Genomic DNA, 26101 nt, shown 5'->3' on the forward strand with positions numbered 1-26101 from the left:
GTGGTACTACGGCCTTTTCTGAATCCCAGCTGATTAGCTGTCAAAATATTATTATTTTCAATGAAAAATTCTAACCTGTTTTTAACAAGATGCTCAGCTATTTTAGCAAGAACAGAGGATAGGGCTATTGGGCGAAGAGAAGAAACATCAGAGGCTGGTTTGTTTGGTTTTAATATGGGAATTATAGCTTGGGTTTTCCAAGAAGAAGGAATATTACCAGACAACACAATGGCATTAATAATACTCAAATAGTAGTTCAAGGAAGCGACACTGCTGTTTATTAAGAAAGAGTAAGTAATGCCGTCTTCGCCTGGGGATGAATCTTTTACATAAGATAAAACCCCTTCTAGTTCAGACAAAGAAAAGGGAGCATTGAGGTCTGTATAACTACAAGCTTTAGAGGAAAAAGTACAACACTGGACATTATTAAAGTCAGGAACTGATGGAGGAGCCAACTTATCCATAAATTGGTCGGCTAGCTCAATAGGTAATGCACCAGATGGAGATTCATAGAAAGCTGATTTAAACCTTCTAATATTTCTCCAAACTACCGATGGACAAATATCAGGACTTATGGACTCGCAAAATCGTTTCCAACCCTCAAATTTCTTCTTTTTGAGGAGCTTACGAGTTGTAGAAACTGTTTGAGAATAATTTTCAAAATTATCCGTAGACATCATGGAACAATATTTTTTCTCAGCCTCTTTCCGTTGCTTAATGGCAATTGTGCATTCATGATCCCACCAAGGGGGAAATGGAATTTTACCTTGTCTATTACCTCGTTGTGGGAATACAGTGTTAGCAGCATCAATAAGAATTTTACTAAATGCATCTGCACATATTGTTTCATTACCACCTTTAACCGTAGGAAGGCTAGATATTTTTGAATCAACATAATGTTTAAATGTAGTCCAGTCATCTGGCAGCTTATGTTTTAATTTAGAACTGTATTGTAGGTTAGAAGGAGGGCAAGAGATAGGTAAAGTAAGAACAAGTGGTAAGTGATCACTGCCATAAGAATGATCAAGTACACTCCAGGATATCAGAGAGGCCATACTTGGAGAGCAAAGAGATAGGTCAGGAGCACTAAGGCATTCACCAGGACCAGTACGTCGAGTTGGAGTGCCATTGTTCAAAATACATATATTTTGAGAGTCTAAAATATCTGCCATCAATTCACCATAATAATTAGAACTAGTACTACCCCATGACTGATTTTGACTATTGAAATCCCCAAGTACTAAAAATGGACTAGGTAAAGTAGTAAGTAAATGACTAAACTCATTATATAAGGAATAAGAAGGGTGAGGAATATAAACAGAAATAATACAAATTTTATTTACAATCACAGCAATGGCATTAATGCCATCACTGAGGGGAGGGAGTGAAAAAATTTTATAGGAGAAAGCTTTGGCAATGAGTATGGCCACTCCACCATATCCATCAAGCCTATCATTTCTCACAGTAACAAAACCAGAGATCCTGAAAGAGAAATCTGGTTTTAACCATGTCTCAGAGAGACACATAGCCATAGGCTTATATTTATTTAGCAAGTAAAGAATATCAGTTTTTTTGCTTATGGCACTCCTACAGTTCCACTGAAGGATTTTGTGGTCCATAATTAAAGATTTGGTTTAGAGCTGTCAATAAAGAATTTGCGACGTTGGACGGTGAAGAGATAGTATTAGAAGTGTTATTTAAACTAGAATTAGAGAATAATTTTATAAGTTCCAAAATTAATTCTGCAATGGATTGTTGTGGGATTGTATTTGATGATCTCTGTTTTAAGACATAACCATCAGGCATCTGAGAATTAGGATTATTGTAATCACTGTCAATCGATTGATGCATGGAACGGTCATATCCTCCAGTTTGTTTTGGAGGTACACGACGTTGAACAAACACAGTTTTTTTATGAGAACTGTTTGGTGCTGATGGTACATATGAATTGAAGTTTGATGAAGGATGATTTTCATTTTCAGATTGTGGAGGAGAGGTAGCAGCTACATCAGCATAAGACTTTGATGTAGAAGGGGGATGGACTTTAGCCGCCTCTGCATATGATATGCAGCTCTGGGCCATTGAAATTTTGATTTTCTGCTGTCTAGAAAATTCTGGACACAACTTACTAGTCGTAAAGTGGCGACCTGTGCAATGAAGACAACGAGCATTATCAGAGACAACGGCACAAGTGTCTGAGGGGTGTTCATCCCCACATTTAAAGCAACGGGGCTTGGATCTGCATTGAATTTTAGTGTGGCCAAATTTGCAACAATTGTAGCACTGGATGGTTGGGAAAATATATAATTCAACAGGGAGTGCTGTATAACACATGTAAACCCTTTTTGGTAAAATTTGACCATCAAACGTCAATACAACCATGTTTGTATTTGAAAATGAAGCTGTACCATCAGTAACATTTTTTCTTTTAATACGTCTTACCTTTAAGATTTTACCACATCCTATAGGAACATTGATATTTTCCTGGATATCTTCTTCCGTCCAGTCTTGGGGCACACCTTTCACTATACCCACTCGTGTAACAGTAAAGCTAGGAATGAAAACTTTGTAAGAGAGGCCCACTATCAATGAGCTCTCTGTAAACAAGTTGGCATCCTCATAATTGGAAAAAGCCATGGACAATCTATTTTTGCCTATGCGTTTTAAACTGCCATTAACAATATTATTTATTTTATATTTTTTCAAATCTTTGCCAAACTGTATTGGATGCAAAGTAATTGGATCATTTGGGGATGAGGTGACTCTTTGTATGTGGACAGTGAAAGGGCCGGAATCTGTGCTAACACACTTTCTAGGTAGTGGTTGTGAGAGACCCGAGGCAGTGGGTTGAGTCATGTTGGCACCAGTATTGACCGGTGGTGCATGGCTTTTAGGAGGTAACATATTTTTGTTATCTTTAATATCATCTAAAACAATTGGAATAATTTTTCCGTCAGAGTCTTCGCACTGACATGCTTGGGCATACAATTTTCCATCCTTACTCTTTCGTTTTTTACAGTTGCAATGACGACACCTTTTTCGCGGTTTCGTGCGTTTACGTTGTGAAGCAGGAACAAAGCCATCCTCAGTGTCCATTGACGAATCATCAATGACTATGTTATATCCTACAGGGGGTCCAGGGCCAGGCCCCGGACCTCCGGGGTCGTCCGGGGGATCGACCCCCATATAAAGAAAAAAAAACTTACCAACTCTCAATAATTAATACATACACTAATAATAACACAAAATAATAAAACAAATATCTAGAAACAATTTACTAAATACTCTTAAACACTAAATTCCTTATCTGATCCACTTTTTTCAATAATTAAAAATTAAAATCTAAAAACCACGTCCGCCAAATTCGAAGTTTCCCGCGCTTCAACTCACATATATTATTTGGATATTTGCGTGTACTAATAGTGTGCGTCTCCTCATTGGCATTAGAGGTACAAAAACTGCGTTCCTTTAAAAAAATAGTGTCAAAGTCGATTTTACGTCAATGTAAGTCTCCAAAACCACCACAAAAGTCAAATCACTCAAAGGTGAATAGTAAAATTCACTAAAAAAGAAAGTGAAAGGCCTGGTAAAATGATAATTATCTGAAATTTGCAGTGCAGATAAGTGAAAAGAACTAGGTGAGCAGATTTATTTAATAACTTTTTTTTTCAAAGCTGTAGGTTTTTTAAACAGTGATTATGGCATTGTCGCTAAAACCTTCATTTTATTTTTGCAGAAATCCAGATTGTTTAAAGATAAATTAAAATAGAAATTTAAAGTATCACAATGTTGAGGGTTTTGTTTCACTTGCTTGGAGCCATACAATTTTCCTATGGTTGCTATTACGACTATACATACGTGCAAATTCCGAGTACGTCGACGACTGTAACTACATTTGGTGGAAAGTTTAAATACTTAACTTACTTGAACGCGGTAAGTAATTATCACATCCTTAATTAACTTTTGCAATGAAATTTTAAAATATATTAGCTGTGCCTGTGGTTTCTCCCACTAGAAAGTCCTACTCACTTATTCACTTACTACTGCTAAAAATACAGTATTGTTTGGTTTTAGGTAGAATACCTATCTTGGTGCCTTTGCTCAAAAGTCATTTGTCTTTTGCTTAATTTCTTTAAGACCTCTTTAGCCATTTAACTGAATAGCCAAAAAATTCAAGTTGAAAATTCTTGAGGAATCCGTTATTTTCTCAGGATCTTCTTCTTCTGTTCCTGGGCCTTTTCCGCACTTGGTTGGTCTGGGACCGTCCGTTGTACGTACTCAGGATAAGAAGGATCCAATATATACTTCTAGCGTGCAAGCTTCTTTTTGCCTCATTTTATCAAGATTTCTGCAGTGGTTAAACAGAACTTGGGTAGTAGATAAAAAATACACACCTTCACATTTATAATATCTGTATGGATTATGTTCAATTACTAATAGTAAGTACTAAAATGCTGGTGTTAAGAATCGGGAAAAAATACACTAGGCGACTTGTCCAGTTCACAGAAATAATTAAATGTTATCAGTGCTATAAGGTGATTACTTTTAATGAAATTACTTTTAAAAAGATAGACCTCATACTTTAGGCAGATTTATAGGCTTTTAAATATATTTGTCTATTATGTAACATTAAAGAGTTGCCTTTTGCAATTTGGGCCTGTCTCCCACTCGATCTTAATAAAGCTATTTCATTTCAGATGCTGCAAACTGTATACTTCACAGTAGCTGTGATCAATGACCTGGCTGGTACAAATGAATCATCACCATCAAATAAGCCACTTGTAAGAAGAACAAAAGATGTGTTATTCAGTGCCCTTGCATTTCCCTTGGCTATGTTTGTGGGTGTGACATTCTGGGGCATATATGCAGTTGATAGAGAGCTCATTTTGCCTAAGATGATGGATGCATACTTCCCTACATGGTTGAATCATGTGATGCATTCTAATATTGTAGTTTTTACTATAGTTGAACTCGCAACCTCATTTAGAATGTATCCTAAAAGAAAATTTGGTCTATCAATACTGACTACATTCATGTTATTTTATGTCATATGGATTCATTTTATATATTTTAAAACAGGAAGTTGGGTATACCCTATTCTGTCTGTACTGAACTGGCCTTTAAGAATATTCTTTTACTTATTTAGTCTTGGATTTGTTTGTGGTTTATATACATTGGGAGAGTCCCTGAATCAGTCAATATGGGCTAAAGAGGTAGAATATACTGTTAAATCAGAAAAGAAAAAAGCTAAGTAAAAGGTTGATGATTGGTTGATTGCCTATGATTACTTTAATGTTATGTTTATCATAATTTTTTTATAATTTTATTTATTTGGTGTGGAAGTTATTTACTAAGGTGATAGAAAATTGGTGTATGTGTGGTTGATAATTCAGATTAATATGTGAGGCTTTAGATATTTAATGAAAATGTAAAGATTAAGAAAATTCCAAGTAATAAAAGTTTTTAAAATAGTAAAAGCTAGATTAACTTGCTTTAAATATTTATAAGTGATTGACGTTCACAAAATGCTGAATCAATTTAAATTAATTTATCTCAATCTATTGTTTATAAGGTTATTCAAATGGAATATTATGTGGATTAAAATAATATAGATAAGATAAATTAATTGGGGCCTGATAAGTTATTGCTTAGCATAAAATAATATAAAAAAAATTATGCACAGATAAGATAGTTACATCAATTCATAAAACTTTAATTTTTTACTAGAAATTGTTTATCACATGTTGAGTCTGGCCATTTTAGTTTTGTATCTGCGTAAAATAATAGCAACTTTTTAAAATTCTACAATAATATTGTGATTTTTTTCTTTTAATAATAATTTTACAACAGATTTATCTTTATGAAATGATCCATTTTTATTGCAGAATCATGCTCAAGCTAAATTGGAAATGTCATATGTACTAAATATGTGATAATTATCCCAGTGTTTTAATAATAATAATTATAACATTCTGATAGTGCTACTTTATTATTAGGATAATAATTATTCTTTATTATCGCTTTTTGTTTGTGCACACCAATTCTTGATTAGAGATGGGGGGGGAATATGGTTATGCTAGGACATTTAAAAATCATGTTGAATGGGGTACATATGTAAATAACAATTCATTCCTAAATAAAAAGTTATGTAGTTAATGTTATTTCTATTTAACTGTTGTGATAATCCTTACTCACCTCTATAAAAAAACAATATAATTACTTGTCTTTAATTTAATTTTTAGTAAATTTTGTGATGCATTTTTATGTGTGTTATAATAAAGTCACAATCACAAATTAAAAACATACAGAACTTTCATTCAGTCAGTATTGCATGTAGTGAATTGTGTCCAAAAACAGCGAACACGCCTCGAACCAGTCTCACTACAGACCTAGAATGTTGCTAGCTCACAAACTTTTCCTATTCTCCGCATTTTATGGTAAACCTTTAAAACTTTAGAGATAAAAAAATTACCGTCAACTCCTAAATGGAATGAACTGGCTAACCACCTGTTCGAGAAACATTTCTAAAGTGCAGTGGTTGTTGATGCTTCAATATTAGTGATGTTATACACAGTTTTAGTATTTTCTTAATTCTGTGGTTACAATATTATTGTCAAAAAAAAAGAGCTCTCCAATAATGAATAAAATGTTCTTGTGTGAAGCTTTTTTATGTAGATAATTTTATTGTTGTCAATTTGAATAATAAAAATTTGTAGAGCTTATTGTGAAGTAGGTTTCATGAGATTTTGTTCGCACTTGTTTCCAAATCTTTACGAAGGGTTTGTAAAAGTTAAATACGTAATTTTGTTTCAAAAAAACAATAAAATACGTAATTAGGAGATAGTTGAAATGTTAATCTCATTATATAATTAAAGTTATTAAAGCTGTCCACCATTCCAGTCATGATGTTGCCTTATATATTTTTGGTTTTTTCAAAATATGTAATTTGTACATATTCAATAGTTATCTATTTGTGGATAATAATTATGATGTCACTTTGCTTTAATCTTATAGTAGTATGCAGTCATTTTGAATTAGAATGTATTATTCCAATAAAAATATCATTTTTTACTGAAATGTTTTATTTCTCCCAGTATTGCTGGATATATTAAAAGCTCTCTTGAAATAACTGTTATATAAATCGAGTTATATCTTATATAAGTGACGCGACTCCATACCAGCACAAAAGCACTGCCTACAACATCATATAGGTAATTGATTCTGATGAGGTCTGGGTTAAAAATGCCAAATATTATACTATATTATTATTATATATTATAATATTCCCAATACAACTTAACGTAGATTTTAAATTAGTAAAATATATTGCTACCACAATCCTGGAATGAAATTTGAATCAGAATTTGAAGAATGGGGTACGGAATTAAAAAACAGTATAGAAAAGTTTCAGATTTTATTGAACATAAATCCGTTTATAATTAAATTCTAGAATCTAGATTATGCCTTAAATTCACACTATATAAAATATAAAATCGGGAATATTTTGTTACAGTATATCACTATAATTACGACTAGAATAAATGTCTTTTTAAAGGGTACAATTATGCTAATCTACTTCTAAGTATATAACACTTAATACTTATGTACTATCAAATCTGGTATAGATCATGTCAGGTAATTAGAGCGCTGACAGTCGAATCAGGGCACTTATCTATTTTAATCGTTACTAACCCTACACTCGTATTAATCACAATTAAGCGTGACGGTCCAAATTTACAGTCCAGAGCCAATGTTATTAATATATAGGCGAAGAGCACTCCTTCAAATCTTTTGTATAAATTTGGAAATAGAGCTTTCTCGGAAGTTAAACGTCACCCGAACTTTTGATGAAAGCCTAACGATGTTTATTTTCAATTTATCTACAACCATGGACTGCAATACCTACCTATAAACTATCAAAATAACACGTGGCCGAAATTTGACTTTTCTGTGTTTATTCAGTTTTAACGAAACAAGTTACAATAATTAATTAATGTAAAATTTATTTTATTAGTAACTTACTTAAGTATTTACTTCTATTATCTTTGCAGCCAAATCTCCATAATGGTTTAGTTGAACTTTAGATATAGCTGTTAAAATTGCACCAGGCGGGGATAGAAGACTCCGCTGCCTACCGTCAGCGCTCTTTTTACATGACACGACATAAAGCTATATAAATGCATGTAGCCTACATAAAATGAATTTGGACTTAGTTTCAATTTTTTGACATTATATGAAGTGAACTAGATCAGGTGTATTTAGCTGATGATCCCCTAAAAATTGAGTTGTTGAAGACTTTATTGCAATAAACGTAGATAAGCCACCTAACTATCAAAGAAGCATCAAATTCCATTTTAAACCCTATATCAGTCATCTGATAAAGGGTATGAAATTGAAATTGATTTCAAAGAAAAGGACGTAATAATTCTTTGGACACCTTTTCTTTGAAATATAATATCTTTTTTCAAGGACCGAATTTTTAATAGCCTTATGATCTTTTATGACTACGCATTAAAAGAGAACTGTGGTTGTAACGTTTAGCCTTTTAGCCCTTTACAATATAACACGTTACATTATTATCTGCTTTGAAATTCTCTGTCTGTATTGTGCTCTTGGCATTCATTTGATCTTTTTCTAAATGAATTATACACTTGAATTAAAGTTAACTCAATACATTATTTTTATCCTTATAATAATTAATTATTAAATACGTAATAAAAATATAAAATAATCTTAATTTCAAATATATATTAGTAATCTTATATTATAGCAAAAGCACTTTTCTCTCATTTTTTTTATAAATTGTGTGTTTATTAAAATAACTTTATATTTCAACTTGCTTTCGTGCTTATAACAAATCAATGAACGTAATTTTCGCTACCATGCGAAATATTGGAGGTGCCAAAATATTTTAATCTAAATACCTACTTATATTATGCAAGTAAATTATTATTTATGAGATAAAATTAATACTGGCTTTATTTGTAGTATTTCATCGAAATCGATAGTCAATTATGTATACGCATCACATCGATATATTGGTGTTTGTCAATTTTATTACCTATTAAATTTATAAAGCAGGAATGTAAAAAAGGCCTGACAAAATGTGCGCTTGCATACATTAATAAAGCAACGAAGATAAATTAACCTATATGTACATAAGTAATTCTTAGAGTCTATGCTTAGTTAAGTGAAAGTAGTTATTTTCCGAGTTATAACTATTTTCGACTCACGCTAAGCAATGACTATTAGCTTATCTCGGCCTTAGTGTAACCGCAGTTGCGAAATACAAAGTTTTAATATTTTTTTAAATTTTTATAACGGCAAATTCCGGTAAGTTTTTAGGTGTACGTTGCGTCAGGTCAAAAGACCGAGACGTTTAACCTGTGTAATGGACAATTTCTTACAATTGCATGCGTGTGAGTGATTGAATCAAACTTTAGTAATTTGTTTACATTAAGCAGTGCGAAAGACCTAAAGCTGTATTAGGCAAATAGGCTGTATTACTCCAAAAGAATGGATTCGCTTTCGTCTTTTAATAATATACAAAAATGAACCAAAAAGCATCGCAATTCTTATGTGAAATCGTATCGTATCGAAATGAAATCGTAACATTTCATAGACATTTTATAGCTATATAGTTTAAGTACGTCTATATATATATATTCATAAAGTACAGATCCGCATTCAATAAATACATTGTTACAATATTAAATACGACTGTATTATTCCTCATTTATTTATAACAGTAATAACTATAATGTTTCCAAGAGCTGGTGGGCAATTATAAACAGAAACTGCATTTGTAAAAGTTGGCTACACCGGGATCTATGTTTTTCATATTTAAAAGAAAAATCAAACATCTCCTCAAAATTGTCCACGCACTCTCGGTTTGTCATATTTATTATCATTAGGTGCCAAATCTAGGGTCACATGGATTTAAAAAAAAATGCTTGCTCTACAGAAAGGTATTAAAAAAGATTTAGCGTACTTTTAAGTCATTAGTGTGGATTGTAATCCCAAGCACATCGAGGAATTTTATACTGACTTAGAGAATCCTGTTCAGTATAACATGAAAACCCCGCTAAGCAATGAATGTGATGAGTTAATGACGTACCTTTAGGTACCAGGTCTTGTAATTCATTATCAATGCTGTGAAAAGATTGTTTATATTACAAAATTTCGCTTATTTGCGACAAGCATGACATACCTAAAAAAGCTACTTTTTAGTTTATTATAAACCTAAGAAAAAATGCAACAAATCTTAGCAACAATGAGGACATTTCTCGAACATCTAAGGATAAGCGCAGGAGCGAAAATGTGTCGTTATGTATTCTTTTCGTATCGACAATGTATCGTTAGCAAATTAAGCTTGATTTGTAGTTTGCTTGTAAAGGAACGTAACTTCCGGCCCTAGTAACGACACCGATTATATCACACCATGATAGTCGAGGCTTTAGCGTGGAGGTAGTCCACGACACGTCGGAGCTACGTCTTAATTTTCCTCGACGTTTTTGTGTGTCCATTCTTCCAGCCGTTGCTTTGCAGCTCGCCGTTCATACCTCGAGTACCGAACGAGGTCATTTTGTTTTTGGTCTCGTATAAAACGTCCGAATCTGTGTCGGTTTCGGATAGGTCTTTGCTCGTGACTGGAAAACGAAATACGATCATGTTTATGTTACGAGTCAAACTATATAACGATCATCTTTATGATGTGGTTTAAAAATATGGGATGTATTAAAATTAAGAAATTGCGACCGTCTGATTGGTTTTTCTGACATTGAAAATAGTTTTATATTCTTCTGTTTTACTTATATTTGGATGAAATTTCAAATACATAATTGATCTCCGGCAATTGCGGCTGTATGGCAATTTATTGTCAAAGCACTTAGGCCGGGATCGCTGGAGAGATGCAGGCTCAAATCGCTCTGTTTACGCAATTTTTATACGCAATTTACCGAAAGTAGATTCCCAATTTGAGGAAAGTGGCGTGCAAACGGCTTCTGACCAATTTAGGACCATAAAGCAGAAATATGGCCAAAAAAATGGAAAAAAATCTCCGCAGTAGAGAACTACAAATGTATGTTAGCTAAGTGGTTTTGTGAATGTATGAAGAGCACGCCCCTGTTCCTTGGTGAGATGAATGAATGAATAAACACACTTTTATTGTACACCACATAAACATACAGAAAAATTTTAAATAAAAATTTAACACAAAGGCAACCAAACGGCGTAAAACCAAGAAGAGAGGTATATATAAATACATATACATATATATGAGATCTTAGTCGCAGAAACGTTCTGACAGACAGTACACCTTGCATATTATTAATCGAAGCTTCTAGTACTCACATGGTTTCTCCTCGTGGTCTGCGAGCGGCAGCAGCCGGTAGTTGGGTCTGGTGCGCGGACGTCGTGGCGCGCACATACGGCGCATTGCGCGTGCGCACGCGTATCCCGCCCCGCACAACGCACCCAGCGCCGCCACGCCACAAACGCTCGCGTACACCACTGACCAGTCTGATTGAAAACACTTCACCGTCAGTTAATGGGACTTTTGGGATCGTTACTAATATTATAAATGAGAAAATGTATTTGGTTGTTTGTCGTAAGGAGCCCATCAACTTGATTTTTAGCGTAGAGTTAGTTGAAACGACGGGGAAGTTCCGGCCGACGGAGGCGTTTTATTACAGAAAAACAAAGGATTCCCACGGAATTTATAATTAAAACGGAACTAAAAACACGGGCAAAAGCTAGTGAGATTATATCAATACTAATATTATAAAGAGAAGAAAGAGATTTGCTCTTATACGATGCCGCGTAGAAATTAATAAGGGGTACGGTTTTAATATAATTGCCATACGACGTGTACGGGAGCTATGGTGATGCGCGCGACTGAAACAATAGGAATATCTTCTCCCCGAGCTGGTGTTGCGCTTGAGCACGTGCTTCGACGAGATCCAACTAATATAAGATAATATCTTTGAAGTTTTTTATATGGCGGTTATGTGTGAAAACTTCGATACTGCGATGTTGATTATTGTGTCACCAGTTCTAGTTCAGTAACTTGGAGACCGCCGCATGACGTAAGTGATAACAGGTACGCTCTGCTTTTGAGATAAATGACAAGCTGCGATAATCGAAGAGCGATGTCGATGTGTTGCAGGATCGACCGTCATCGATATACACATTTGCTGAACTGCCTCTATGCGTACATGCGTGCGAGCGCGCGTACGTCTGGTATGCGTGCAATTAGTCCTTCATCTCAGACAGCATCTTAACACACTTGAGATTGCAATCAAGGAGTATCTTATAGAGGTTTAAAAAAAAACAGCGAAAATATAATTGCTGAAAAACTTGCGCAGCCTTATTTTTTTGTGTAATCCGTGGTAAGTGCACGTTTGTAAGGGCGTGAACAAAATGTGAAAACGAAATACAGCTGATAGGCGTTCGTAACGATGGATAAAATGACTCACCGCAATCAGGTTGCGCGTCTTGCTGAAACTGCGTGAAAAGACTTTGCATCCAGAATGCGTCGCAGCGGCACGTGCGCGTCGCTTGCTCGCACACGCCCCGTCCGGAGCACGTGCTGAGACACCGCAGGGAGCGTACTCGGCGTGCTCCCGCGCTAATAGCAGCCGCCCGACACTGAGTAAGCGCCTCGATGCCTTCCACGGGTACTCCCTAAAGTTACGATTAAATCATTTTAGTTAAATCTTTTATATATCGATTTTAGTTCTACCCGAAGCCAGGTTCACCTACTGTATCTTTACTTCCCCACCTATATTTTTCCGTGTAGAAGCATTTTTTCCAGCCAGGTGTTCGTAGACTTTGTCTATCGGTTTTCAATGTTATCAATGCAAAATTGCCCAAAATTTCTAAATTGCATGGATATCTGTTGTTATGGAGATAGCCTTCGTTTCGGCATGTCGGATAGAAGCAGGCGGTACTTTGCGGAAATCCATGGTATATTATCAAAATTAAGCTCAATTTGCTATAGTCCGCGAAAAGCAGGAGAATCTGTATGGTGTAATTTATAATTTCTTCCTTATACTCCACACCAAACAGATCTTCGGCAATGTACCCTCTACGCACGTTACACTCCGTAACCGGAGCATCCTCAGGAGATGTCTTTACAATGAATAATTGTTATGTCAAACTTTAACTATACAAAATTAAGCTTAATTTTCATAATATACCCGTTCGGGAACCAAGTGCAATCCACCCAATCACCTCTCGGAGTTGTGTGCATCAAAGTATATAATTATAATTTGCTTTAATGGTGATAAAACAAATAGTGAGGAATCCTGCTTGCTTGAGAATTTCTCATAACGTTCCAAAGTTATAGCCAGAATGGTGGCTAAACACAACAGTTAAAGCCTTCTCATTTCGAGAGTCGTGGGAATGACGATATAAATCTCAAAACTAAAACTAAAACTTGAAACAATTAAAATAAACTCACTTTCTCAGATAAAAAGAAGATTATAAGAGTATTTCCAGAATCAACTTCACCATTTATTTCAGTCACGTTCACCGAGATACCGTCCTTCAGGAGCAAATTCATTTTTTGGACCAGAGAATCTAGCTGTCCCTTCGTGAAAGTAGATATTGGGATGTTGAGGGTCATCTCCAGAAGTTTCATCTCTAAAGGATCAGGTTTAACTTGAACACTGACAGTGTCGCGATCCGATTCACCTTGATCGTCTGTTACTGTTAGCTCGAATACGTACCGACCGGCTTCTATATTTGTTAGCTGTAAAAAATTATTTAAGCATAAAAAACTGACCAGACTTAGTAAGGTATAGTTGAGTTTTTAGCTTTTGTACACTCCCAGAAACTACAATTTATTTGGTTCTTTTCAAAAGTGTTCCTTGACAAATTTGAGAATCTTTAAACATATTTTGTTTTCTTATTTTGATTAAAATGTTCAAAAAAATGTTCACGAGTATGTTTCTGAGGGTGCATAATTTATATTGAGTAAATTTTAAGCAATGGAATTCCCTTTGCCAACTGTAATCGACCATTAATTAAAAATCAAACCTTGAAAGCCGTTGAGAGATCATGGGTGGTTTATTACAAAATAGTATAAATCAGATCTATTTTTGCTATGAGCTTAGTGAAAACAAATTGCATTGTCTATCCACCAGGTCAGACTAGAGAAAATTAAGAAATTAATTTTCCATATTGGTCCTGCCTGAGATACACGGGACCTTCTATTTATATGCCGAAAGTTCTGACTATATTAATATAAAACTAATAAGAAATATGTATATTTACCATTAGCACAGGTTGTGTATCAGAGTGCAATATAACGGTCCCCGCTGCCAAACCGGAACCCGACCGCGTCCATTTCCACGACACAATCCGGAAGTCATCAGACGATTTCGAACCATTTAAGATAAGAACCGGTAACGGAAGGTTTAGGACTTGATCACCGCCTCCATCAGCTTTCGGTGGGCTGTTTTTGTCTGTTACATTGAAAGGTATTTTTTAAAAACAGTAATATGTTGCAATACTTGATATTTATCACTTTATAACACTTATTAAATAAACTTGGCGTAACGTCGAAATGCTCTGTTTTTTCACGTTCTTGACATAACGTCGAAATAGCTATGCTGTGTGTTCTCACGCTCTTGACGTAACGAATAGTTAAACTGTATTTTTTGACACTCTGACATTGTTCTCTTGACATTGAAAAATGCTGTCAGTTTAAGTGTGTCAAAACACCGCATAACTTTTACAGATTACTAATAGATGACATAATATTTATCTATTTCGTTGAAAGTTTAAACTGTCACAAAATTAATTTGATAACAAAATATAGAAAACTACGATATTTCAATGTAACAAGAATCTCAGTGTGGTTGCTTGTTGTTTCTCTGAAAAATATTTCTCGCGGAAATCGCAGAGTATTCCTAAATATTTTCTTGCTATTTCTAATAGCCTCAAAAAGAGGAAAAAATAAATAAATCGAAGCTAATTTTACACCAATTTTTATTTTTCTGCCTATATCTATGGTATCCATCACAAATGCTTTATACGTATTACCACGCATTCTGAGGTTTAACTTATTCTTTAATTACCTAAGAATTTGTTAAATATTCTACAATTTAATATGCACACACAAAATATGTACATATTCTTATTAAATCAATTCATATCGCACATGGTTAGAATAAGATACGTTAATGCATGCATAAGATTTAATGATAACACAAAATTAGTATTAACAGAGTTTAATCAAGAGGAAAGAAGGACAGTAAGTCATATCGTGAAAGTATGGACTTTAAGATAGAACAAAATACATTGATATTTTTACATAATTAACTATCAAGAAATACATGTTAAGATGAATCTGAATTTTAATATGACATGTTAATTAGTGGCCTATAAGAGGTCACTGCTGGACTAAATGCCTCTCCCAATGGAAGGAAACTGGTCGTTGATGCAAGTAGATGCAAGTCGTCTCGTACGACATCCGCGGGCAAAGTAACTGTTAGTGACAACTGTATTCCCATCTACCGTTACAACACCGCATCTAATTATTTAATAATGCGGCAATTTCATTTCATAATAATTAATGTTCGAATGTTATTGATATTCAAAGAATTATAATTATTATATTTTAATTATTATGAAAATTAAGCTTAATTTGCTATAGTCCGCGAAAATCCTTATACGCCACACCAAACAATCTTCGGCAATGTACCCTCTACAGACGTTTCGCTCCGAAACCGGAGCATCTTCAGGAGATGTTGACTTTAACAATTGTTAACAATTATTCATTGTACATTCTACAGATTCTCCTGCTTTTCGCGGACTATAGCAAATTAAGCTTAAATTTCATAATATATCATGGATTTCCGCAAAGTAAGACGCCTGCTTCTATCCAATGATATTTTAAATCATTGAATGCAGTAAGTAGATGCATATTCGATTATTTTTGTCAATGTGAGCGGAACTGTAATAGACACATCCTTGGATCGCGTCACTCACGTTTGCCATAGGCATTTTCATAGTGCACCAAATTAAAACCGATTTATTTCGATAATTTTTTTACTGTTCATAAATAATTCGGGTAGGAAAAATTAACTCGTATTTGTAAGCTCGATCCTTCTTCCCTCTGAATTCGTTTATATACACTTACTCTGAGTTACAGTGATGGTTACATTATCTGTAGCCGTATTCCCGTTATCATCGAGCACCGTGAGCGAAAACACGTATTGCCCCTTGGTTAGGAAGGTCGCGTTCGCTGTAGACTCGTTAAAGTTGATAATGTTTGAGTTAGTGGGCCCCGAGAGGCACCGCCACGTGTACGCTACGATCCTGTGATCGTCATGCGACGCCGAACCGTTCAGGGGGATCCAAGTTTGTGGGAGTGATATGAACTGGAAATATACATAGACACCGTCACGTAACCCGCATGCTGTTCATATGATATGTGATAATATATATTTATATTCTCAAACAAGGCAAACTGATTTTTTTTATGGAAACTGAAATAAACGTTAATTACTATCATTCCTTTACCCTCCACATCAGCAACACTTTAACATCTCTAATAATGTCCCCCTTTCAAAATTACCTTGTAGAAAGAGGATTTTCATTTGACAATGGAATGTCAATTGATCCATAAATATAAAGTTCTAAAACAGAAAGAGACATAAATTTACCTATCTATAAAAGTAGTGTTATGCTTCTCTCATTTGTACTCACTTAAAACGTATTCGAATTGAATCGAATCGAATAAGATACCTACCTACGTAATAATTTTTTTTTTCAACGCTCACTTTGCCATCTAGCCCCAAAGTAAGCGTAGCTTGTGTTATGGGTACTAAGATGACTGATGAATATTTTTATGAATAATATACATAAATACTTATAATATACATATAAACACCCAGACACTGAAAAACATTCATGCTCATCGCACAAAACATTTTCCAGGTGTAGGAATCGAACCCACGGCCTTGAACTCAGAAAGCAGGGTCACTGCAAACTGCGCCAATCGGCCGTCGTATTACCCTTTTATATTGGGTACAAACCACTGAATTAAGAACGTACAGAATCCTCATTCAACCATTATTGTAAGTAGTGCATTGTTTCTAAAAAGAGAAAAAACGCCCCAAGCACGTCTTGCGGTATGATGCTAGCTCACAAACTTTTCCCATTTTTCACATTTTATTGCGAACGTTTAGAACATGAAAATAATTACTGTCGAATACTAAATGAATGAATTGATTTAACGCCTGTTCGAGAAACACTTTTAAATTGGAGTGGTTTCTGGTGCTTCAATATTAGTCGTGTTCTGTATGTTCACAACCCTTTTAGTTTAGTATGGAGATATGTGGCGAACAGAATTATCTCAAGCATATTGGGACTTAATATATTTTACATGCACAAATAACTTATTCACAAGTTATGTAAGCAGTGGGGATGGAAATTAATTGCTGTTTTTATTCAAGACATACAGCACATTGCAATTTTACAATAATACACAATTTACAAAGAATTATTAATATTTGCAAACCCTCCACCTAGGATTGCTAAGTTCATGCTGTTAATCACCACCTAATTTATAACAACGCACAACGCCTAATTTTCACCTATGAAATATTTTTATTTTAACTATATCATACAAATTGTAACCGAATTACTTAATCTCGTCAAAGAGTGCATAAGTATATTTCATAAGAAAACACATTGTATAAATTATAAATCAGAAGAAGAGATCATTTTTCCATACAAACTACTTCAAAACATTAAGTTTTTACTTGTAACAACCCTATTGAAGATAAAAGACCGAAACGCGCATAGTACCTAAACTACGCGACTCGTACCTAATAAAGTGACAGGAGTCACTTGATTTTATTTTGGCTGTAGCTGATATCTTTCAGCAAAAACAATGGCAGTGTTTCTGTTTAACAGATATGTCTCGGAGACAGTAAATAATGTACTCCTAGAACTGGTGATGTAAAATTTCGGTTTTTATGTACATGTTTTCATTGTATAAAATATTAAGCAGTTAGCAGAGGTAACAATATAGCGGGAGTTATATCGTATGCAAAGCACGTAACTATTCAAAATACTCAAACAAATGGATATTATAATTTTACTTGAAACCTTTAAAACTGATCAAATCAAACATATTTGATTATTCTACTGTGCTACATTTCATTTCCGGTACATTTATATCATAGTGATTACAATAACGAAAAAAATATTTGTTAGGTACATTCAACTTACAGTGTGTGCAAAGAATAAAAGTACAAATACTCTCATTTTACAATAGAAACTAACTTTCTAACCTAACATGCCTCTTTAAATAGTCAAGTGCACTATTCAGCTCTTTTAACACAGGTTCATTCAGACAAAGGATGCCAGTAAGAGATCGCTTGCAGAAATAAGGCCGCATTTGCATGCCTACATTTGTTTTTTTTTTATATTCTGTGTAATATGTATTAGAAGATTTGTGTGTAATAAAGTGTTTCTTCTACAAATTTAGTTGTTTTTCGTGATTCTATCAATGGTTCAGAATACTGACTATTGAGACGAAGCCGGTAAGAAACTGGCTCTCCTTAAAAGGAGATATTGTTAATAGCTTGGCAGTTTTTGTTGATAGTTACCGCGTCAGGGCCGGCGTCAGCGACGGGAGGTGTGTTGGTGGGCGGTTTGACGAACACGTGCACGTCCGCTGTGGACGTCTGCCCCGACGAGTCCGTCACCTTCAGCACAAACGTGTACACGCCCTCCGATAAGTTGGATAACTGGAACAAAATGAATCTTTAAAGTAACAAAGTTTTTTCATTTTCATCATTATCATTATGAAAAAGAAATGAAATGAAAAAGTTTATTGAGCAATTATCAACTCATTACCGTCCCATAAGTAACTGTATATAGCTATATGTAGTATAATTAATATTATCTAATAGTAAGTAGTTTATGAGTTGTGAATTGCCACACCAGTTCATTCGGATTTCCTCTCGCCAAATGTTGTCTGGGAGAGAACGCTTTGGCGATAAAGACCGCCTTTGCAACCAAAATATTTATGTTAAGTTTTTTTTGCTGTTATTATGTTTATTTTGCTGTAATATTAATTAAATATGTGTGCAATCAAGTTTTACAAACAAAACAAACTGTATTAAAAGATTTGGGGCCGAGGCCTTCAGTTCCCCTCAAAACGTGTTAACTAAAAAAAGGTAAAAGCAAAATTCGAACCTGTAAAAACATCTGGTCAAGTAATGAAATTACCTGCAAGTAAGGAGAATGAGTGTTTTGCATGTCCACAGCTTTGTTTTCGTCCTCAGTAGATTTCGTCCATTCCCAAGAGGTAATTTCATGGTCGTCCGTTGACAAACTCCCGTTCAGGGTTAAGTTATTGTTTGGTAAATATATTATAACATCTTGGCCTAGAAAGCAAAATTATTTATGTATCACATGTACTATTAGAATCAAGCATACATGATTAACGAGCACCAGTAATAGTAGTGCTTATTGCATTTTTAAATATGCCCAATGACTTCGACTGTCTTATGTTCAATGGGAGTGCATTCCACAATTCAGTAGCTTTGACAGTGAACGAATGCTTATAAAACTTCGTTTTGTGGAACGGCGGGCATCTGCTTGGTCCGACAATTACTACTATAAAAAAAAAGTTATCATAATATTTATAAATTTTATTAGTGTTTTTATCTACACAGGATTTGAACCTGCGACTCTCTGGCAATCGCGGCCTGAGCGCTTTCTCCAATTAAGTTACGGCTCTCCTAGCGTCGATGCCGAAATTAGTATATGCCGTTAACAGCAGCTGCTTATAGCGACTGTAGCGTCATTTAGTAGGAAACGTTGCAGTTTCGATCTACTTTTTCAAAGGTCCAATGAGACACGTTTTAAACAAGAGATGACACATTCCTTTTTTTTTTTTTTTAATTTTTTATGTTTTATTACTGTTATTTATAATATCTAATATAGGGATCAGAAGGTAGAGTATTTATAACTAAAGTTGGCAATCGAAATTACCGATATTTTATACGTTATAACCCGTAAAGTCATTAAGGTTTCGTTAAATCGATATATCAAACAGATCTTCACACGGTATCTTGAACGGGGTCCTAGTAACTTAAAAATAGAGCATGCCCGTACGCCATCTCCTGCCTCCATTCACCTTGCTGAGTGCGAGGTCGAACTCGAGTGGTCAATCAACCCAGTCAACGATCACGAAAGGAAACCGCTCATTAACGGTTAATAGATCTCGTTCCCTTATACCATTCTCAAATATCAAACGAACTTTTTATACAAACGAAACCGTTTTATTTTGTTCTCCAAGGTGTAACACCGAACTAAACCAATGTTCAAGCCCTGTTAATTCTAACAACAATTAATGAATTTTGTTGAATACCGGCAATGAGGTCTTTGTTGTACAGAAATTAATATTAACAAACAAAAATAAACCTCACAAATAAGTTATTTTTATATTAGATACTTATTCTGGTTGTCCTAAAATTGATCTAAGAAAAAGGTGCATTATCTTCACCTGCATTGGCTTCTGGAGGATAGTCAGTGTGGTTCAACACGGTTATGTTGGCTGATGTAGAGTTTTTCACATGATCCGAGTCCTCGACAGTCAGTTTGAAGGTATAGTTGCCCGGCTGCTTGAGATCTTTCAATACTAACGTGGACCCGTCTTGTAAAGGTGGTTGGTAGCCGATCGGTCCCGCGGTCAGTTCCCAATGCCAGGATATTATTGCATCATCATCCTAGACAACAATGAACATTTTGCACTTAATTAACAAAAATAATGATTTATAATCGTTTACAATTCAGATGGCAGACCTCTCTTTATTGCCAAGCTAGGGTTAAACTTCGCCGGTCGGGGTTAAACGGGTTCCTATTACTAAGAGTCCGCTGTACGTCAGTCTGTCACTCCGTCAGTCACCAGACTGTATCTCATGAACCGCGACAGTAAGACAGATGAAATTTTCACAGATCATGTATATCTTTTACCGCTTCAACAATGAAAACAACACAAAAACAGAAAAACAAAGGATGCCCGTAACATTTTTGTCCTTTTTTTTTTAAATAAATGCGCGTTTCCGGTTTTTTTTTATTAAAGATGGTAAGATGGCGATATAATTTTAATCATAAAGAGTTTCTCTATCATAAAATGATTAAACTTTTAAATTTTTTTGTAACTTTACGTTTACTTTGTGAATATCAAGGCGTACTTAGTTACACAGTATCTAGATTACCTTACTGGCACTGCCGTCTAAAACAGCTCCAGAATTCGGCAGCTTCACAGTTTGCGATTGCGGAGTGATAACAACCATTGGTGGGGTATTGACGCGTTTCGGAGGAAGAACTGTCACGTTAGCAAAACCTTCGCCGTAAGAGTTTGTACTGTTTACTGTCACTTTGAACCTATATTGACCTTCTGTAAGATCTTTCAAGGTCACCGTTCCATCGTTTTGGATCATGTTGCCTGAAAAGATTTTAGATGTGTTTTAAACATATTATTTCTAAAATAATGTTAAAATATTCCAAAGCAAAATTCTTAAATAATAAATATTCATGCTAAACAAATTAGTGTCAGCACAGTTGCTAATTCTAATAGGGCTTATTTGCATTGCAATATGTGTATACAGTGTAAAAACTATTCTTTTGACACATTACACCAGAATCACTCCTACAATATATCATTACCATATCTTTTCATTTGTTAGAAATCATCATTTGTTAGAAATCATAATCATCATTGCTAAGGAGAGTGAAATAAAAATTGTGTCTGCCTCATCAATATTATTCAATCTTAAACCAAAAACCTTCTTCTTAGAGGAAACCTGTACCTCACTACAAGGTACAGGTTGCCTCTCAGAAGAAGGGGTTCGTGGATTACGCTGACTTCACAATGTTTTCCTTAACCATTAAAGCAACTAATATATAATTGATTATATCGACGATTTGGACGATACTCCAAAAAGTTAGAAGGGCGACGCCGGGGATCGGAATTGATTCACCAAATGGGCGACCAAATTCATACCCACTAAGCTCGCCTTTCTTGTTTAGTGACAAGAACTGTTACCTGTAAAACCTCCTTTGGGTTGGTCGACAAGCGTCCATACATAGTTATAATGACTCATAGTTGATTTTTCATCAGGAATAGTATATGCAGCTAAAGTAACTTCATTTTCTGGAAGTTGCACCTGCAAATTAAAGATAAGTACTATGAATATTTTTACTGTATTGTAATATCATTGAAATGAATTGTGAATGGCATGAAGTCTGTATAGTACTACATATAATTAATATTAAAGAGTGAAAGTATGTTTGTTCAATAGTCTGTACTTTACGCTATAGCTAATCCACTAATCGACTTGATATTTAAAAGTTAAAAGGATGCAGAGTAGGCTACTTTTTACCCAGGAAAACAAATGGTTTCCACAGGATTTGTAAAAAACTGTAATAAACAGCTAGTTTTTTTTATAACTATTATTTTACCTCTTTAGATAATATAGAGACTGTCAAATTCTGATGAGGTGCTGGCTTGTCTGTCTTCAGATTGTCAGATTTCATTTCAGATATTAAAGAGCCACTCTTTTTCATTGACCCAATGGATCCTGCGTCACTTTTGGAAAATGTCCTATGAGGCGAAATACAGGCACCCTGAGAATTCTCTACAGTTCCGAGAACGCACTTGCAAATACCATTACGCATCTTAAGGCCTAAGGGTATACACTCAGCATTGTATGGGCAATCATCGGCTCCCACTTCGCATGAAATTTTTTCTAAAAACCTAGAAGCTAGCATCATTTCATTGTCTGTACTATCAGTATATTTATCAAAGTTTTGTTGCTCATCCTCTTCCATATTTGGTAAGTTATTGATAAAATGTGTCAAAAAATTTGTATCTTCATCATCTTGCATTTCATTACGCCGATTGGAATATGAATAAATTGGTTCCTCCTCTGGTGAATAGTTATTGTTTACCTCTCTAAAGTTGGACTGATCTAAAATGTCTGACCAGTTTTCTGCAATGATAATATTTCATATTTATTTAATGACCACATTCCTTATGTAACACAGGTAATATAAAACAAATGCTATATTTCTTCAGATTAATTGTGGGTAACTTTAATAGTCAGATTTACATCTTTAGCTGATATACAATTTTTTTTATAAACAATATCCACCAATAATTATTTGAAAATGTGAAAACAACATATTAAATAAGGAACATAAGTAAAAAGTTATAATTTAAGCCTGCTTTTACATAGTTAAACTAGTTTGCCATATTGATTCATAGATGAAGGCAATTTTTGATTCTTTTTAACACTGCTATATTAACAAATACCTAAATATGATTTATAAAGAAGTTTTTGTGATACAAACAAATTGCGTGCTTAGCATACTAACCAAAATATTACAAGAACAATACAACTCACCATTTGGTAAGACAGGTTTAACAAGGATCATTGATACATGGGTGTCCCATTTCCTGCCCCCAACTCTTGGCAGTGGAAGACACAGTTCATCAGCCACACACTCAACATGGAAACATCTAGATTCTACGATGAACACTATGTTGCAAGCCTCAGCAAGGCAGCAAGCCATTACACATTGTCTTAAACCTTTTAGATCTGTCTTTTCTGTATAGTTACCCGCAGTTAGATTGCCTGAATGGTAATAACACAATTTTAATAAAATATGTATTAAAGATATAGATACACTAGATACCCCCTGGTTGTATGAGGTTACTAAAGAAATAAAATGCGCAACAGCAGGTTCTATTACCTGGACACAAGCAAACAAAACCATGAAATTTGGAACTCCCCAACAAAGACCCATGTCGAGCAGTAGACATCTATTGGTTGATATGGACATCTATTATTATAAAGTAATAATTTATAGATAGTTATAGATTAATGTTTTAAGGATTTTAAAGGAGGAATACCAGAATATATACTCAAAATGTTTTGTATTCAAGTAGAAACTTCGTAAATATTGATTGGTTTTATTTGTAAGGTAAAGGGATATGAAAATTAGTTTTAGTATTTGTTTGGGTAAAATACAGATTAAAAGAATAAAATGTATTATTACAAAAAGACAGTTTAGTTTTATTTGCCAGTGGTCGATACATTAAATAGAACTCTTAAATTAGAGAATTAGTACAGCTTTGAAGGATTACAATTTCCAAACACGAAAAAGTACTTACCTACTGGCATATGGTTATCGAAATTTTTCGGATAAAGTTTAGGACACTTGTTATTTTCATATTTTTCATTCCAAGGTTTATTGTATAGAGATAATGTTTCATCTACAGTCACTATAAGCGACAATGCGCAAAGTTTTAATGCACTGTTAATCATTATAACACCAAATAACTTTAATCAAAATACAACCAGTAGATTCACTGCTGTAGTACTTTTATCATAATAAACGGAAAATTATCTTGCCCAGAGGAAATAAAGGACATTGAATCCGAAAAAGCAACGTGGGTGTAGAGATAAAGTAATAAAACTTGAATATTTATTTAAAAATAAATAAATAATTATTCATTGTGCGACGTATTGCGGAACCTGTCAAATACAAAGTATATAATTTACTTTGCTCTAAGCTCAAAGCTGTCAGATGTCAGCACGATGTCAGAATAATTCAGAATTGGAGAATGAATTTCAGTTTCAATTTTCGAGAAATTTTCACTCAGATTACAGATAGGTAAATGGAGGGATAAAGGAGAATTTTCAGCACACACTATCTAATTAAAAAAAGTACCCACTCTGTGGCACACACTTGACAGTGACACATGTTACATTATTTTACACGTTCCTCTCAAATAATTGTCAAAAACTCGTTACCATATGGTTACGACTTTAAAGGCGAGTTCTAAAGACGTGTAGCTTTGAAATAGACACGTATTTGAATACTATGTTTGAAAAAATAATGTTTTTCTAAAAATGATGTTTCCCTTCACCGTTGGATCAAGACAGTAATATATTTATTGCTTAAAACTCTCATTACTTATAAAAGTTAGATATGCGTGCTGGTATCCGAACTCTGTCCCCCGAGAGTGAAGTCGAAATCCTACCCAATGGGCTATCATTATGCTATTTATAAGCTAATAAAGAAATTTTGAGTTTGAATTTGAATTTATTGAGTACCTATTGAATTTTATTTTTACCACTTAATACTTAAGAACCTATAGCAGATCAAGGGCTCGTTGAATTTGCTACGGGCCCCGCTCTTGCTTAATCCGGCACTGCTCAAGTCTCAAACATTTTGACTATATTAAAAGCCCCATCATACACAGATCCATCCTTGCGATCACAATGCCTAGTTTGGAATTGGAACGCGGCATCACTGCAAGCTACTACTTACAGCAAAAACAACATGCGCAAGTTACTGGTGGAAGCAACTTGCTCATACCTACTATTTGCACAAGTTACTTTACCAAGAAATTTCTGTGATGCCACGTCCCTATGCAAATGAAGCATTGCGCTCGATCACAGCAAGAAGTTTCGCTGCGACGGGTTGCCTATGTATGGTGCTCTTAAAACATTTAACACACAGAGGTCAGGGATCAAGCACTACATTCAACAAAAGTCACTGGTTAAACTCTGAGCCAAGAGAATATAATCACTAGGTTTCTAAGATGACAAGATGTGATTATTTCAAGACACGATACAACTAAAGAAATACGACTGTTTTTTATTAAATAACCATAGATAACAAGTGGAACCTACCGTACAAAATGGCGACCCCGCGGACATAAGAAACAATCGCCCAATAAATATCATTATGCCTCGTCTCTACAAATTTTTAGCCTCTAGTCCTATCGGCTTGAAAGACTATCCTCAGTCACGACACACACCAATCGATGGATTTAGAATTGATTTCAGTACAGTGGATTGCATTCAAGTAGTTGACCAATTAAAATAGATGTTTGCAATTATTTTATATTTAGTCTTAATTGATTGAGTCGAAAAAGCCTTTGATTCAATATATCTGGACAAGACAGATCCTGCAAAGCATTATTAAACTATAAATTAAAGTACATAAACATCTTGAAGAACATCTATAAGAAACAGGTCAGACGGAACAGGCACAC

General features: G+C 34.6%; 2 protein-coding genes and 1 long non-coding RNA gene across 3 annotated transcripts; 2 read left to right on the top strand and 1 right to left on the bottom strand.

Annotated features, from left to right (window-relative positions):
- Positions 1 to 2417, top strand: LOC120631274. Its single transcript, XR_005659050.1, has 2 exons — positions 1 to 290; positions 1983 to 2417. It is a non-coding gene; the product is annotated as an uncharacterized LOC120631274 (long non-coding RNA).
- Positions 2418 to 3493: 1076 nt separating this feature from the next.
- On the top strand, positions 3494 to 6550 carry LOC120631111 (androgen-induced gene 1 protein-like). Its single transcript, XM_039900551.1, has 3 exons — positions 3494 to 3638; positions 3737 to 3933; positions 4698 to 6550. Exons 2-3 carry the CDS (start codon positions 3787 to 3789, stop codon positions 5253 to 5255), a joined length of 705 nt encoding a protein of 234 aa, XP_039756485.1. The 5' UTR covers positions 3494 to 3638; positions 3737 to 3786; the 3' UTR covers positions 5256 to 6550.
- A 2214-nt stretch (positions 6551 to 8764) lies between these two features.
- On the bottom strand, positions 8765 to 24648 carry LOC120630949 (dyslexia-associated protein KIAA0319). Its single transcript, XM_039900317.1, has 14 exons — positions 24209 to 24648; positions 23439 to 23669; positions 22495 to 23024; positions 22079 to 22199; positions 21249 to 21478; positions 20534 to 20756; positions 19252 to 19409; positions 18627 to 18767; positions 16148 to 16388; positions 14278 to 14468; positions 13463 to 13753; positions 12477 to 12684; positions 11353 to 11520; positions 8765 to 10649 (listed from the first exon to the last, which is right to left on the bottom strand). The coding sequence occupies exons 1-14, from the start codon at positions 24360 to 24362 to the stop codon at positions 10489 to 10491; spliced, it is 3048 nt and encodes a 1015-aa protein (XP_039756251.1). The 5' UTR covers positions 24363 to 24648; the 3' UTR covers positions 8765 to 10488.
- Positions 24649 to 26101: the final 1453 nt, after the last annotated feature.

This window comes from Pararge aegeria, chromosome 17 (genome assembly GCF_905163445.1).
Source record: "Pararge aegeria chromosome 17, ilParAegt1.1, whole genome shotgun sequence".
NCBI classification, from domain to species: domain Eukaryota; kingdom Metazoa; phylum Arthropoda; class Insecta; order Lepidoptera; family Nymphalidae; genus Pararge; species Pararge aegeria.